At 46.4% G+C, this 15,926-nt stretch overlaps 1 protein-coding gene across 1 annotated transcript in view; it reads left to right on the top strand.

Annotated features, from left to right (window-relative positions):
- The window catches only part of plxna2 (plexin A2), a gene marked incomplete at both ends in the record, with an annotated part of 185,588 nt that overhangs the window by 89,913 nt on the left and 79,749 nt on the right, over positions 1-15,926 (top strand). The window contains 3 exons of the mRNA XM_083976069.1: positions 8,648-8,771; positions 12,141-12,294; positions 14,913-15,009. Of these exons, the coding sequence (XP_083832195.1) occupies positions 8,648-8,771; positions 12,141-12,294; positions 14,913-15,009 (375 nt within the window). The remainder of the gene's footprint in view (positions 1-8,647; positions 8,772-12,140; positions 12,295-14,912; positions 15,010-15,926) is intronic.

The following is a 15,926-nucleotide window of genomic DNA, read 5'->3' as shown; positions in this document are numbered from 1 at the left end:
CAACAGATTTGTCATTATACATTATATAAGGATGGAATCACAGCTGAGGTACAAAGGACCAGTTGTCCAGCCTGATGGTAACAGCTGGACAGCACAATGGAGGGGGTGAGTGGGGTCCTGGTAGACCTGGGTCGCCTTTCTGTGGCTCGATTGTTGTTGTTTGTGTCCAGTGATCTTTCCGGCCCGGTTGATGCTGATTCGTGCCAGTTTGCTCTTGTTTTGTTTGACCGAGCGGTTTCCATGGAGTCTGCGATGACACGATGTTGAATGTCATGCAGCGGCAACACTCTCGGTCAGTGGTTTGCAGATCGTGGACATTGTGTCGCCGGCTGGTGTTAAAGTTCCTGAGTTTCCTGAGGAGAGCAAGACAAGGCAAGGCGCTGTTGTTTTTTTTCCCTTTCAGACAAAGACGTCACGTCGTGCTGCCACTTTACATCATCCGCCAGGAACTCACCTACAATAACACATAGGGAAGGAGCCGGGGGTGTGACTGCAGAAACCCTGGTTCACCTCCAGACGGCGGCCTATGTTCATTCACTCATTCATTATGGATAAAACTCACAAATGCCACGGAAAGCGGCGGAATGTGAAGAATTACAGGTGCTCGATTAATTATGTAATCTCGTTAAATTATCTGGAGCTGCTTGATGTAAACACGCTCTGGATGTGTGCAGGTTTGATTATCATGGAGACGACAATACGAACCGAGACCCGAAGCGACGACGACGACGTGTCAGACTCTGCCGGAGAAAAGCAGCTGCGCCCCCTCATTTCACACACACACACACACACACACACACACACACACACACACACACACACACACACACACATACCCAAAAATGTAATTTCTTACCAGCCGTGGTGCCATCATCCACAGCTGCTTTCACCAACCACTGCACCACCTCCTCCCCCCTTTTCTCCACTTCTATTTCCCTCCAGTTCTCCATCATCATCCATCCTGTAAGCCATTGTTGACTTTGCAAAATTATCTCTCGCCCACTTTTTTTCCCATGTTTGAGGCCTTCATAGTAAAGCTAGCATCTAAGCTACGCTGCTCATCTCATCTCCCCTTTCCCCCCCCCCCCCCCCCTCCTCTCTGGAATGAGCTCCTCCACACACTCCAGAGATGGCTGGATTGTCACACATAAACACCCATCACTTTGATCCCCAGCTGCCATGTAAAATATCCATCTCCTTCTTTCTTTCTTTTTTTTTTGCGTCTTCTTTATGTTTGTGTGTGTGCATGCTCGCTGAAGTGCGGCTTTCTAAAGGCGGCTAATTAGCAACACAGAGGGGCATTAGCTTGCTTTCCAGTGAGGACGAGGAGGAGGGATAGGAGTGTGAGACGGTGAGACAGTGAGACGAGGTGATGAGCTGGCCAGAAGTATATAGCGTCTCTTGTCTCTCCTGTCTCTCCGCTCTCTTTCTTCTTCCTCTGATTCAGTATGTTGTGAGACTCTAAAGTCCCTTTAATTACCAGCAGCTGCTAGGCATCCACTGAATGCATGAAGAATGAGAAGGAGGGAGGGGAGGAGGAGGAGGAGGAGGAGGAGGAGGAGGAGGGGGGGGGGGAAAGAGAAAAGAGAGAGAGAGATGGGTAAGAATGCAGGGATGAGAATGAGAGAGATGGAGAGAGTGTTTGATGCTGCACGCTCTCGTCGTCGGCCCACAAAAACCGAGCGGCGTTTTGATTGCAGCTCAAAGGAAGCTCATCATCTCGAGCGCTCTTCAGTCGCCGTCCTGTGAATGGGTCGTTCAGCCTCCGTCTGACCACAATCCAAAAACATGGAGTTATGCTGATGCTTTCCCTCGCTCTCCCTCCTCCTCCTCCTCTTCCCCCTCCTCTCCCCCTCCCCTCAGCCTCATGGTTGTTAGATTAGCTCTCTAATCACACCCAAAAGAGGCTTTTCCATCTCAAAAATGTCCCACATCACTCCGCTTCTCCCTCCATCCTCTTAGTTCGCTCACACGTTCCAGGAGAAGGAAGTCCTGGCGGGTTACAGATGGGGATGGGGAAGAGGGGAGGGAGGGGGGTTGAGATTTGTCCAGATTAGTCTGACTTTGTGTCCAAGAGTTGAGATTGGACGAGTGATCCGGTGCCAGGGGTCAGCGCTTAACCAGTATATCCAGTCCCTCCCCTTTCTGAAGCATCGCTATTTATTATACGCTTTGCAATCCGACTGTGGACGGCGATCGCTGTTCGTTATGTAACACGTACAAGAGGAATTCTGTTCAGCGTGTCCAAATCAGCGCCATAGTTTGTTGTGCGGATGACAGCTCAGGGCTATTGGTGTAGTACGGCCCCAGCAGAGAGGGAGAGAGTGAGTCAGCATTACAGGGCCCCGGCTCTGAGCAGAATAACATATCACTACTACGCTGTGATGCTGTATCGTATTGTACTGTCAGTCTCCATGAGGCTGAACCGCTCAGATCTGTTTCAGCAGCAGCAGCAGCAGCGGCGGCGGCCCACACGGCAGCCATACTGGCACCGCTGTCCACTGTTCGCAAATTGGTGTTACGAGCTTAAAGCCTGTCAGACGATTCGTTTTGGCGTTCCCGGTGATGTTTACTCGCCGTGCATCGACAGGAAGTGGCAGGTTTCTGGGACGCAGCCAGGTTCTTAAATAGAGGACTCTTATTTTGGAAGGTGACCCAGGTTTTAAGATGATGGAGGAGGAGGAGGAGGAGGTGGTGGTGGGTGTTGACGCTACTTACTTATCCTTTTTTTTTAAATGGCAGCATGCTCCTCTCCTCCACAGTGATGCCTCTGCTGCTGCTGCTGCTGCTGCTGCTGCTGCTGCTGCTGCTGCTGCTGCTGCTGCTGCTGCTGCGGATGATGTCGAACACCGACCATAAAAATCTCCTCTAATGTACCAGTGGCAACAACAATTAGCCCAGCAATGAAAATGGCTGCTTCAGCCCATTGTGGATGTCAGACTGTGTGTCTAATGGCCGACTCATCAGCCGCGGCCCGCAGTTAGCAGTCAGAGGGAAGCTGCATCCATCTTCCCAATTGTGCCTAATGAGATATCGATCAGGAACATGCAGGTCTATCAGTATTTCCATAGATTCCTCCCACACCGAGACATGACAGCTGTGTATGAGCAGGTTACAATACACACACATCATCTGACACAGGGACTAGTTTTAATATAAAAGCTAAAAGCTTAAAGCTCAGTGGGTGTGTCTCTGTCGCTTGCTCATACATTTTCCTTTTGAAACGTTTCCATCTCTCCACTGCATCCTTTTTTTTTCTCTCTCTCTCCTCCTCTTTAGCTTTCTCTCTCTTTCTCTCTTTTGTGCTCGGCCCACACAAAGTGAAGCTATAGCTTTATGCACAGCACCGAGCAATAGTCTCTTTGTAAAACCATCCGGTGGCTTCGACAGAGACCGACACACTCTGGGATTTGCATAAGCCACATGTGTGTGTTTTACCATTTGTGTCTTCATGAGTTTACACTACAATAGTTTCAGGATCTTTAAGAAGATGAAGTGGATGTGTGTGTGTGTGTGTGCTGTGGTCACGCTGTGCAGCGACATTATCAGTCGCCACAGGAGACGGACCACGAGTTGCACTGGGAGGGTTTTGACCCCTGACATGAACTGTGGGTTTCAAACGCGGCCCCCCTCACACCATGTCAGCCCCAAGAGCCCACACACACACACACACACACACACACACACACAACTTGAGCTGTTGTGAAGTTTGAAATGGAAAAAAAAAACCCTGTGTCTATTATTTTTATCCCTCCTCCACTTCCCTTTGTAGCTCCTGTGGTCTGCTGCATTTAAATGGATGCTCTCATACTTTAGATGCAGCAGTAAGAAAACAAATGCCCTGAATCACTCAAACAGTGAAGGGAGGAGGCAGCGTGTGTGTGTGTGTGCATCACCGCTCACCTAATGATTCCTCGTTTCATGTCGGGGAAGCCAAAATCCCAGTGCCGTCAGTCTTCATACATGTTTGCATTAACATGTCTCCGTCCCCCAGACTCTGCTCCGTTCAACCAAATCAAATCACACCGGTGATTCTGCAACATAACGGCTTCCCACTTAAGACTAGTAAAGCTTTGTTAGGCGCCATCAAATATTCAATATACATCTAGTTTCCTCCTCTCTGTACCTACATCTTCCCACCACCAGTCCTTCTCCACCGGTCCACCCCCTCCCTCTGCCACCGAAGCATCTCTGCTCTGTTCTCATTTCTTTTTTCTTTTTTCCCTTTTGCTGTGCTGCCTTCTGTTTTGTGGCCTGGCTTCTTGTAAAGGGAAGGAAGGTGATTTTTTAAAATGGCTCCCTCTGTTCTCCCCTCCTGTTTTTAAACACGGTGCTCACAGCCAGAGCTGCAATCAGACAGGCCTTCACACTTTCACTGAAGTCCTAAGATGTGGTAAGGGGAAGGGAAGGGGAGGAGGAGGAGGAGGAGGAGGAGGGATAACAGAACAGAAATCTCTCCCTGTCGCCTGCCTCTCCTGTCTCCTGCTCTGCTGTCAAGGCCAGGATGTGTGAGTGTGTGAGTTTGTGTGTGTATGTGTATGTGTGTGTGAGACAGAGAGGGAGAGAGGGAGGGTGTGAAGGTTTAATGTTATTATGCATATATATGTTCATTTTTATGTCTCTGGCTATGGTCCCTTGCACAAGGGGTTGTGTGTTTGTGTGTCTTCATATGCCTGTGTGTCTGTCAAGGCTCCACACAGCAGAGACAACAGTGTAATTGCCTGTCTGGGGCAATAGAATAAGAAGCAGGAGACCCAGAGGTCTTTTGCCTTCTGCAACCTTCGTCCTCCTGCACCGTAGCAAATGTCTCAACACCTCAGATGACATTGTACATTACACATAGGGTTACTGTATTAGATTACTAGATCTAATGTCTCGGTTCATTTGCACCTCAGAGCTGCAGCTCCAACAGCGTAGCCCACACAAAGCCGCCACAGGAGGAAACAGTATTTGCTTTGAGTTTTTTTTTTTTGTGTGTGTGTGTGTGTGTGTTCCTTTTTATGCGTACGTTTTTGTAGTTTTCACCTTACACGACCGTACGAGATGCGACTGCCACTTACAATCGCACTCGCATCTCAGAGCGGCGTTATATAGAGTAGATGCCAAAAGAGGGGAGTGATGATGGAAGTGCAAGCAGCAGCTATTTCAGCACCACGGACAGAGCTTAGAGAGCGTAACACCCAGGTCGACAGCCTGCAGCAGCAGCCGACCGAGACAGAAAACACCTACCAGATGCTTATTACGGAATAAAAACGGTGTGCATTTGTAACGTCAAGTGTGTGCATATGCATGTAGGCGTGTATATGTGTTTGTTGTTTTTTCTTTTCTTTTCTTCTTTGTCAGAGACATATTCAACATGCTTTTCGCTTCTTCTAACACACCTAATTTCTCCGTGCGCGCTCCCCCAAGCCCTCAGGAATTTGAGTGATGGAAACACAAAGCATCGGCCGAGCTGTGAGTGACAGGCCGGGGCCGGGGCGGGAGGATAAGGGGAGGGGAGGAGGGGATGAGGGGGGGTCAGGAGGGAGAATATGAGGAAGGCAGGATTCTAGTCAACACTCAGTGGCATGCACTTCAGCTAATGAGAGAGGCAAGGGGTCAGCTTCTAACTACACAGAGATAATGGCCATCTCCTGAAACCATGGCAACAGCAGCCGTCCTGTACTCCTCCTCCTCCTCCTCCCGCCTCACCCCCCCCCCCCCCCCCCCCCCTTGCTGCACCCTCATCTTACTTCACCGCACAGAAATGAATTTTATTTTTCAAAAAAAAAAGAAAAATCACAGTGAGGAAAATCAATGTGGGGCTTTTTGTAAGTTAATGACCCCCTTGTTTTTTTGCATCTTTACTTGTACAGCTGGAGTACGGGGTGGGGGGGTGGGGGGCATGCATAAAACATTTGCCATAGTAGCCCCACACCTGAAAGCACATTAAGTATCATTTTCTGCTGATATTGTGGATGTTAAAAGAAGACGGAGTAACACCTCGCCTCAGAACGGAGGAGAGAGAGCTAATTCCAACTTGTGAACGAGTGAGACAAAGGAACAGAGTGAGGGAGATGTGGCAAGCGCCGTAGTGGGGGAGTCAAATGTGTGAAACGAACTGAGCAAAAAAAAAGAAAAGAGATATCAGGACTAATAATAAAAAATAAAAAAATGTCACATTTAATATGTAGAAATACACTTCCCAAAGTGGTGACAGAGAGAACCAGGTAATCTCCCACCACCTCCCTCCCCTCCCCTCCCTCTCCCAGTGGGAGACTCACACTACTACATTAATTCTACACTTTCCTGCTCTCTAAAATCCCAAGGGAGCACTGTGCATACGAGCGTTTGTATGTGTGTGTGTGTGTGTGTGTGTGTGATTTCACATGTATGTGTGTGTGTATGTGTGTGGAAACGCTGGTTGTGCTTGTGCCTCCTCATGTGAGTCTGCTGGATATGGCTTGAACTTCTGACAACATAATTACACACACAGGCTGTGGATGAAGATGTAGCTTCGAGTCAGTATGTGTGAGAGTATGTGGTTAAGAGGCATGATATGGGCCCTGACACACACACACACACACACATATATACACACACATACACCACACAGTTAGCGGCAGCCAGGGGAGAATGGACAAGGCTTGTAGTGGCACATCAGCACCATGGACAGCGGCTGACCCATCGGAGTCCAATTAGAGCTGCTGTGACCAGACAGCCAGTTAGCCAGACACTTAGACTGCTGGGCTGGATGAGGACAGAGAGCCTGTGGTGTAATGGGGTGGCGGGCGCACACACACACACACACACACACACACACACATAGACACACACACACAGTTTTAATAAGAAGGAGGAGGCGGCAGCGACGGCTGAGTTTTAATGAGGGATGTGGCGGATTGTGGGGGTGTTGTGTGGTACTCGATACACTGTCTGACCATTAAGATCTCTTATGAGTGAACTGCATATAATTTGCACTAGTTACGGCTCCAAAGTTACACAGTGATTGAAGGATATAATTTGGGGGTGTGTGTAGTAGCTTAGTGCTCTGTGGCTTCATGGTTAATGTTGATTCGGTGTATTAAATCACCACACTGGAGGCTGTGGCTGTGGCTGCGCTGCCGTTGCCACCACCACCACCGCCACCACATCTTCATGTGGTTTCAGTGGGGAAGAGCCCCCGAGAGTCACGAACGAACGATCACCTACGCAGAAGCCAGATGCTGTCGATGGCGAGCGTGTCATGAAATGAAACTTTTCTGTCTTTCTTTCTTTCTTTTTTTCTACCAGCGTGATTTTGTAATTGATGTTTTTAAGCAATCCGACAAAACGGCAAAACTGTTTCACATTATGCCTTCAATATGCCATCTGTTCTGCTGAGCTCAGAGAGAGAGAGAGAGAGGGGAACAGTCATGAAACAACCGTATAACGTATCCAGGCTTTAGAGCGAGTCGCATTTACAACTTCAGTCGACATAAAACAAGCAAATCTACACGACGGATATAGAAACTGTAAAGCATCTGGTGACATTTGAAAGGCTTTTAGTGACCGGTCCAGATGCCTCCGAGGTCCCATAATTTACTTTTCCCCCAGTTTGATATGGGGGAAAGTGTTGATATCAGAGAAGAAGCGTTTGCAGATTTTATCACAAAATCCCATCTCATCTCTTCTCTCAGCTTCTCTCTTGAGCTCTAGAACAACAGGTGTGTCAGCCAATCAGAAGAGAGGAGGCTCTGATGGTTTGATGAATAGTCAAACAATCCCATAGCAGATTTGAAGTAAAACACCCAGAGAAACCAAATGGATGTAGGGTCCAGGTGGACCGGGCCTGTAGCAGGAACTGCTTCGTTGTGACATCACAGAGTTACAGAAAACTTGACGGCTTGTTTTAGAGCACAGTTTTTGCCTTTGGAGTGCAAATTTTTGATATTTTTACAGTATTAATATAGAACATGGACTTGATTTATTATCATAAAACACTTGGACATCTCACTTATAGGACAAGGATGGTGGATCAAAAGCTCATTAACTATACTGTGTCCATACAATGTCCGGTTGCAGTTAGAGCCAATCAATCATGCTATTTTTACGCCCCAGTCTACCCAGTAAAATATTCCTGTCACACATCCTGTGGAGGAAAGTGGACTATTAACCTCATGTAAAGGAGACACGCTGTTATTTCCTCCTCCGCAGCATCACTGCTGGATTTTTTCCTATTTATTTATTTATTTGTTTGTTACGGCAGTGTTAGATATTCCATTTCTTCGACAATGTTCACCATCAGTGTTTTTGACATTTCCCTAATCCTCGTCTTTTCCTCTCCTCCCCGCTGTTGTTGTATACGATTCGGATTTCTGTCACAACACTGGCAATTTGCCTTTCTTAGCCGCAACTTAAATTGTCACTTAGTGTTTTCACAGCAGCATTTTATTGTAACGTCTGTATTTATCTCCGTTCCATTGTTTTCATACCTTTCTTTTTACTTTTCTGAATGTTAGTTTTGATTCTAACTCCAGGCAGCACCTCTTTTTCTTCTTGTTAGTTGTTCATTAATGGAGTTATTTGTGTTTTGCACCCTATTAGTGCTTTTGTAACATGTCTGCTTTGTTGTTTCGCAGCAATGTCAGTAACCTCTTTCTGTCTCTGTCTCACTCTTTGTGTTCAGCTGCTCTCAGAGGAACCGGTGTGAGCGTGCAGATGAGCCGTATCGCTTCGCTGCGTCCCTCAACCAGTGTGTGAAGGCCACGGTGTACCCAGACAGCATTGCGGTGTCGGAGCCCAGCGTTCCTGTAAGTTTGCACAGACACACTCTCATTAGTATGTGCAGGATGTACACAACACACAAAATGCCAAACACCTGCAGTCTCACCACACCGCAAACTTGCACACACCACAATGGAAAAAATTAGCTCCCATCTACATATTTCTCTGCCCACGTACAGAGGCAGAACATTTTAAATGATCCCACATTCGCCCGGTCTTGATTGTGGTTGATGCATAAACATTAGATGGGAAGGTTCAGAAGAGCTCTACGTGGGAGTTTCAGCGTGCATATGCTCACTTGTTACAGAGCAGTCAATATGTGTGCCAAGACATGTTTGAGTGGGTGGGTGTGTAGGTGTTAAAGTTGTCCAAGTGCAGCAGAGTACAGTGCAGTATTTCCACATGGACTACGCAAAATAAAAAATAAAATAAAAGAACACAGAAAGAAAAGGCAGATAGAGCATCAGTGAAAGGTTCTGCCTGTCCAAGGTCCGCTGAATGCTGCACATGTGAAAGTAAGGACACGCTTTAGTTTTTTTTTTTTTTGTTATACACTCACACTGGTGAAGGTTCAAAAAAAGAGGCGATTTCCTCTGGTGTGTCTTTCACCTCGGATGCTCAGCAGCATTTGGTTTGGTTTTAATGTTCATTTTCAATTATATGGATGAGTCACGCACAGTTTTGGTGTCACAAGACGAAGGTGTGGGTTTAAAAATTCAGCGCTGTTCTCAGTCAGGCTGCTGTCTGGTTGGTACTTTGTGCTGTCTGTATCCACAGCGACGTTTGTGTCATTCAACATGTGCTTCAGAGAAATGTTTAACACTTTCGTAGAAGAAGCAGCTCGCAACGAGGTTATACACAACAGTTTAAAGGTTTCAACACATGAGAGTTGTTTTAGAAGTAAATTCAGAGACTGCTTGCTGAAAAACTGTCCCTGAAGGCAACGCGTATCAGCTGTTTTACATGAATTTACCTCTAAAACAACTCTGTCTGGTAACGTTCTGTTATTATCTCATAGCGTGGTGAATGTGCAGGTCACAACTTGTCCACCAGAGCGTTTTGGAGTTGTTGGATTGTGTATTTGATGAGTTTGATGAGGGAAACCAAGAAATCCCATTATATAATACAGTACACGAGCCTCCATAGCGTATCTCTGAGCAGCTCACGGCTCTGCTCCGCCGTTCTAAAAATAGCTTGCACCGACAATTAAAGGTAATGAACCTACTATGGTAATGGGCCAATTTGCACAAAATGTTGAACTATCCCTTTAAGTAGTAATATTTTGACACCAGGTCGTGCAAAAGAAGTGCAGCTCAAGCGTAGTGACAAAACCTGCAGTTCTTCACATGGCCACTAGAGGCCACGGCTCTGAAATCCCCATAAACTCCAACTTTCCAGCCTGGTACAATGGCTTTGACCACTTTCCTCCTTAATGACAACTCATTTATGAAGGATAATTAAGGGTGTTGTTCTTGTTGCTAACCAGATGTCCATTTACATCAGTTTTTTTTTCCACGGATGTATTTTCAGCAAAGTTAGTGTGAGTATATAACGATAGCAAACAAATCTAGGATGTAATCCAGCTGGCAACACTATAAAGTTCCTATCATCAGCAAGTCGAAGAGGTTTGAAGGATTCTCGATGGTTTAAAAGATGATTTCACTTTAAAATATTCAAAAATGTCTCCAATAGTTTTTTTTAATAGTTTTTTTTTTTTTTTTTGGAATGACATCTTTACTGCTTCTCTCGAACTGGTTAAACACGAAAAAGATAAAATAAATAAATAAATGTGATAACTCTGGCAGCAGCTCTGGCAGTGAGTCACCCTGCACCACATGAAATCTCCCCCCGGAGCTCGCCCTCGGTAAAACCTCGCCCCATTGTCTGGTTTACAAACATGTTAGCAGTTATGTTTGCTTCCATCTCAGCCATAACAGCGACAGCAGGGTCACCTCGAGAAAAAACACAAAAAATAAAAACACTCACAAATTCCACAGGGTCCCATCCGGCGGCCATCTCCATGGTAACGCATGTCATGAAACACAGAGAAGACAATCAGATTACATTTATCATTATAACTCTGTCACCAATTAGGAAAAAAAACACACCCATCATCATCATCATCATCAAGTTAACACTCACTTTCCATAGCAACCTGCTTTTGCATGTGTGTGTGTGTGTGCGTGCATGTGAAGATGTCAAGTGTTTATCTGTATATGTGTGTGTCTAAGCACAAAAAAAAAAAAAAAGCGATGAGAGCTAATTAATGTGAGAGGTTACTCAGGGAATTCTACATTGAACAAAAGACATTGATTGCTGTGATTGCTGTAATCAAGGATCTCTCTGACACAACCTCGGAGCGAAGCAACACAAACACGGTGACGGTAAAACAGAGGAAGACGAGAGGTCCTCAAAAAAAAAAAAAAAAAAAAACACATACACATACACACACACACATCATCCATTCTCTCAATGGGTACCAGAGTAAGCCGGCTAACGAGGGAGGCAGTGTAGTCAGCTACTGAGACAGTCAGCATCTCTTGAAAGGCCTGCAGTTAAGCTGCTCAGCTGCCTCGCCTGTCCCAGTAGCCCCGCGGTGTTTAGTGAGAGGCAGATAAAACAAAGAGAAACTTCAAACGCTATGGCCCAAAAATAACAGCTAATGGAACAAGGCTGTGAAATGCCATGGTGATAATTATCCAGGCTGCCTCAGTTGGCTGGAGGAGCCAGATCACACACCCTGTGCGCAGAATACATTTATTTATAGGCAGAGCAGCTGAACGCTTCAGCCCCAGTGTCACCACCGGCTCTCCAGAGAGAGACTTCAAACGCCTCCTATGTGTGTGTGGTATATTGCATATGTACTGCTGCGCTGCACATCGCGAGTGTGAATGCGTGTTTTTTTTTTTTTTTTTTTTTTTTTATTCGTTTGTTTTGTTTTGTTTTTTTAACAAATATGCGGACGTTCCTTCCAATTTCCCTTCACACGCGTCTCTGTCTCGACCACTGGTATCATTTCTTCTTTTTCTTCTTCTTCTTCTCGTCTCTCTAAAATAAAAGATGAAGATCTAAACGCAGTCTTATTGTGGCGCTGATAACATTTTTAAGACACAGCAACAATCTTTGGCAAAGTGGCTGAGCAGCTTTGCCAGCAGCACTGTGTTCTTATTCTATTTGGAGCTCATTGCACTGCTGCATGTTCTCCAGCCTATTATTGTCTCATCTCACCAAAGATGCTAATTTATGGTGCAATAGTGTGAATATATATTTACCTTGTTTCTTTGCCCTGTTGTTCGATTATCATACATGCACCTGGCTGTGTGTCTGTGTCTTGCTCCACATTTTGATCCATGTTCAAACAAGCTCTTCCTTTGTCCCCCCCCCACACCCTGCAGCTGCTGGTGAAGGTGAGCGATGTTCCAGACCTTTCTGCGGGCATCACCTGCTCCTTTGGCAACCTGACGGAGGTGGACGGGCAGGTCAATGGCAACCAGATACTGTGTGTGTCTCCTGCCGCCAAGGATGTCCCCCTCATCCCCACCGACCAAGGTACACACACACACACACACACACACACACACACAAACACACAAACACACACTAACAAACAAGCCAGCAGCAGTTACACTTACAGACCCTCACTCCACAAACACACACTCTGCCTTTTGTGATTCCCACATGTCCCCCTTCCTCTCCGCTCTTATACTCCTCATGCAACATGCAACATCTTTATTGATTCAACACTCAGCCACCATCTACTTAACAAACTCCCGCTGATCCAGGATCAGTTCTGCGGCTCTGAAGTGTGCTACACACAAGGCCGAGCCCCATTAGAGCTCCTGGAGGATCAGATTGAGGTCTCGGGGTCCTGCGGCTGAGCTGCAGCTCTCCACATTACTTCCCCTGGTGCCGGGTTAACAGGCGATGGGCTAACATGCAGGTTGAGCTCAGCTGGGAACTGGGGAGTCAACATGGTGGATTTGTGTGTTTGCATCAGGGCACCAAGGCATAGAGAGGCAAAAATAAAAATGATCATTCATGGTGGTAATAAACAGTATTTAAAGGGATAGTTCAACATTATGGCAAATTTGCCTATTGCCATAGTTGCCGTCTTAGGAGTAGCTTCATTACCTTTAATTGTCAGTGCAAGCTGTTTTTAGATCAGCGGGGCAGAGACACGAGCTGCTCACCAATCGATACTTTCGCCTTTCCCTGAAAACTCATCAAATACACAATCCAACAATGCCAAAACACTCTCGTGAAGAAGTTATGACCTGCACATTCACCACACTATGAAATAATAATGTATTTATGAAGCAAATACTCTGAACTACTTGAAATCACTCCGCCCAGCAGCCGTGTCTGGAATGTAGTTCCGGCTTTGCATTTGCTTCGAAAACAACTGCGTCTCGTAATGTTACATGATTATTTCATAGCGTGGTGATTGTGCAGGTCACAACTTCTTTTGAGAGTTGTTAGATTGTGTATTTGGTGAGTTCGATGAGGGAAAGGGGAAAGTACAGTGCGCCTCCGTTGTGTTAGCTGAGCAGCTCGCGTCTCTGCCCTGCCGATCTAGAAACAGCTTGCACTGACAATTAAAGGTAATGAACCTACTGCTATGACTAAAGGGATTATGGCAATAGGCGAATTTGCCAAAATGTTGAAATATCGCTTTAAGCAACATGTCAAGTCCAATCAGCCATTTTTATCTCCTCTGAGAAGAAGTTATTGGTAAACAACTCCCAGGTTCAGGTCCAGAGTTATGCTAATCACCTCAAATATAGTTTTTATAGAAATGCCACGACCTTTCCAACATTCCTGCAGCATATTCCCTCATATTCCACAGAGACATCTATTTGCACACATATACGTATATCATTATGAGCACAAACACCTGTTGTTTGCCGATAAATAACCTGTTGTTTGCAAACCAAGATGGCTGCAGGGCCGCAAAACCAAACACCCTGAATAATATATTATGTGCAGTGTGTGGAAATCACTGTGTGTTTTTTTGGGGGGGTGGGCTGGGGGGGCTGGGGGGGTTGGTAATCCTCCTCCCTGTGAGTAAATGACAGCCCTGTTTGCCCAGAGCTCCCATGGGGAGCGGTGCATCAGCCTCTAATATGAATGTTCTCCCCCAGGTAAATGTCAGCCAATCCCCGCTGTAAAACCTTCCTTCCTCCCTCCATCCATCCATCCCACCATTCTTCTCCCCCTCTTTCTATCTACGCCCCCTCCTCCTCCTCCTCTTCCTTTTCCCTTTTGACCATCTTCTCCATTCCTTCATCCTCTTTCCATCCCCTGCAGCTGTTTATACCTCCATTTTCACTCCACATTTATTCCCCTGGAGGCCACTTCCTCCCGACCTCCACGCTACACTCCTCCATCTTGTGTCCCCTAGTGAACCTTTCTATCTCTTACACATCGACATTGCTCGTGCAACAGTAGTGGCCACAGAAGAGGAGAGGAAAGGAGACGAGAGGAAATGAGACTAAAGGTGAAGACGAAGAGGAAATGAAGGGGAGATGAGAAATTAAAACAAAGCAGCAGCAGCAGCAGTAGAGGAGGAGGAGGAGGAGGAGAGGTTAGGATGAAACCAAGAGGACGATGAGCTTCAAATTCATGAGAAGGAGCTGCCACTCCTCCACTATGGAAAAGCAAAAATCCTAGAGGAGGTTTCTGTGTGGACTAGAACTCTGTACCACTTTGTTTGCCAGATCCTTTGAGACAAATGTGCAGTGGTAGAAGTCAGCGATGAGCCTGCATGCTGCGCAGACTCGCGTGAAACAAGAGTCTGATTCCCAACAGGTGCTGCAGAGAGAACGGGGCACTGAGGGTCATTCAAACCTCCTACACACTGAATGTCATCTGAAATTCAGGCTGCTCTACACTTACACATACACATACACATATACAAACACAACACAACACACACACACTCGCACACATATATTTATGGAGGCTGTAGTCTCGTGGGGGGATAAGAGGCTGTTTTCACAGAGAACAGAAGCAAAGCCAGATCTCTGTTCAGCAAAATGCAGGAGAACAAAATTTCATCAGATTAAATTATATTTTATTTGTGTTTGTGCTGATTTTATTTGCACATTTGTTCGTTTGTTTGTTCGTTTTTTAGTTTGGTGTGTAATGAACGTGTCTTTCCCTTTCAGACTGGTCGGGCGTGGAGCTGAGGCTCAACTCCAAGGAGACGGGTCAGATGCTCATCAGCACGGAGGTCAAGTTTTACAACTGCAGCGTCCACCAGCTGTGAGTATCTCCCTCCTCCCGAGTCCATTCATTCTCTTTTAATTGAAAAAACGATGCCCTCTCAGACCCGCTGCTCAAAAAAAACCTGCAGGATCAATGCTGTGGGAATTAGTTACAATTTGTCCTTAACCTTGCCCATGCAGCGCCCAGCCCTCCCCCTCCCCCTAAAAATAACCCCTGTAAAGACTAATGTAAGCTGATCACTGGCTGCTGCCACGGCACCGTAACAGGAAGTTTTAGCTAATGAAGCCTTTGTCTCAAACGTCCCGCAGCACAAAACACACACGCGTCTTTGTGCCTAACAGTTCTTCAGTGGGGATATCATGTCTGTCCCCCCCGATTGAGTGATGCTGGATTGGAGATCTCAGTAACTGTGATGCCTTTGCTTCATCACTTTCACTTCATTCCAGCGTGGCAGCTTCTGTTTGTGCCGGATCCAAAGGCCTGGTTGATTTGGGAGCAGCGCTGAATGGAGATCAGGGGGATAAGTGGTGGTGGTGGTGGTGGTGGTGGTGGTGGGGGCTGCACGAGCTGCTGCACGTCATATTATCCTTTCACTGTCCCCTTCGATGTTCAAACTAAACATTATAGCCGTGATAAAGATGAAAACAGGCAGTGTGATTCTCTGTCTCACGCACACAAACATGTCAGCAGATACGTACACACCACTATACACGCTGCTGCCCTATAGCTTGGTACTGCTGTCTGCTGTCGGAGAACCCGTCTCAGCAGCACAGAAAGCAATTACCGACTCTCGCATCAGCCCAGTTAATCGCCAACCACGAACATAGTTGCTTATGCAGCCACACACACACACACACACAAAGAAAGATACATACACTTGAAAAGGGCATTCGCTCTCCCTCGCACTCTGATGCCAACTCCTGCTCCCTCCATCTCCCTCCCTCTCACTCTCT

Source organism: Trachurus trachurus (genome assembly GCF_905171665.1).
Source record: "Trachurus trachurus genome assembly, chromosome: 7".
Lineage (NCBI taxonomy): Eukaryota > Metazoa > Chordata > Actinopteri > Carangiformes > Carangidae > Trachurus > Trachurus trachurus.
This window is presented reverse-complemented; position numbering and strand designations above follow the sequence as displayed.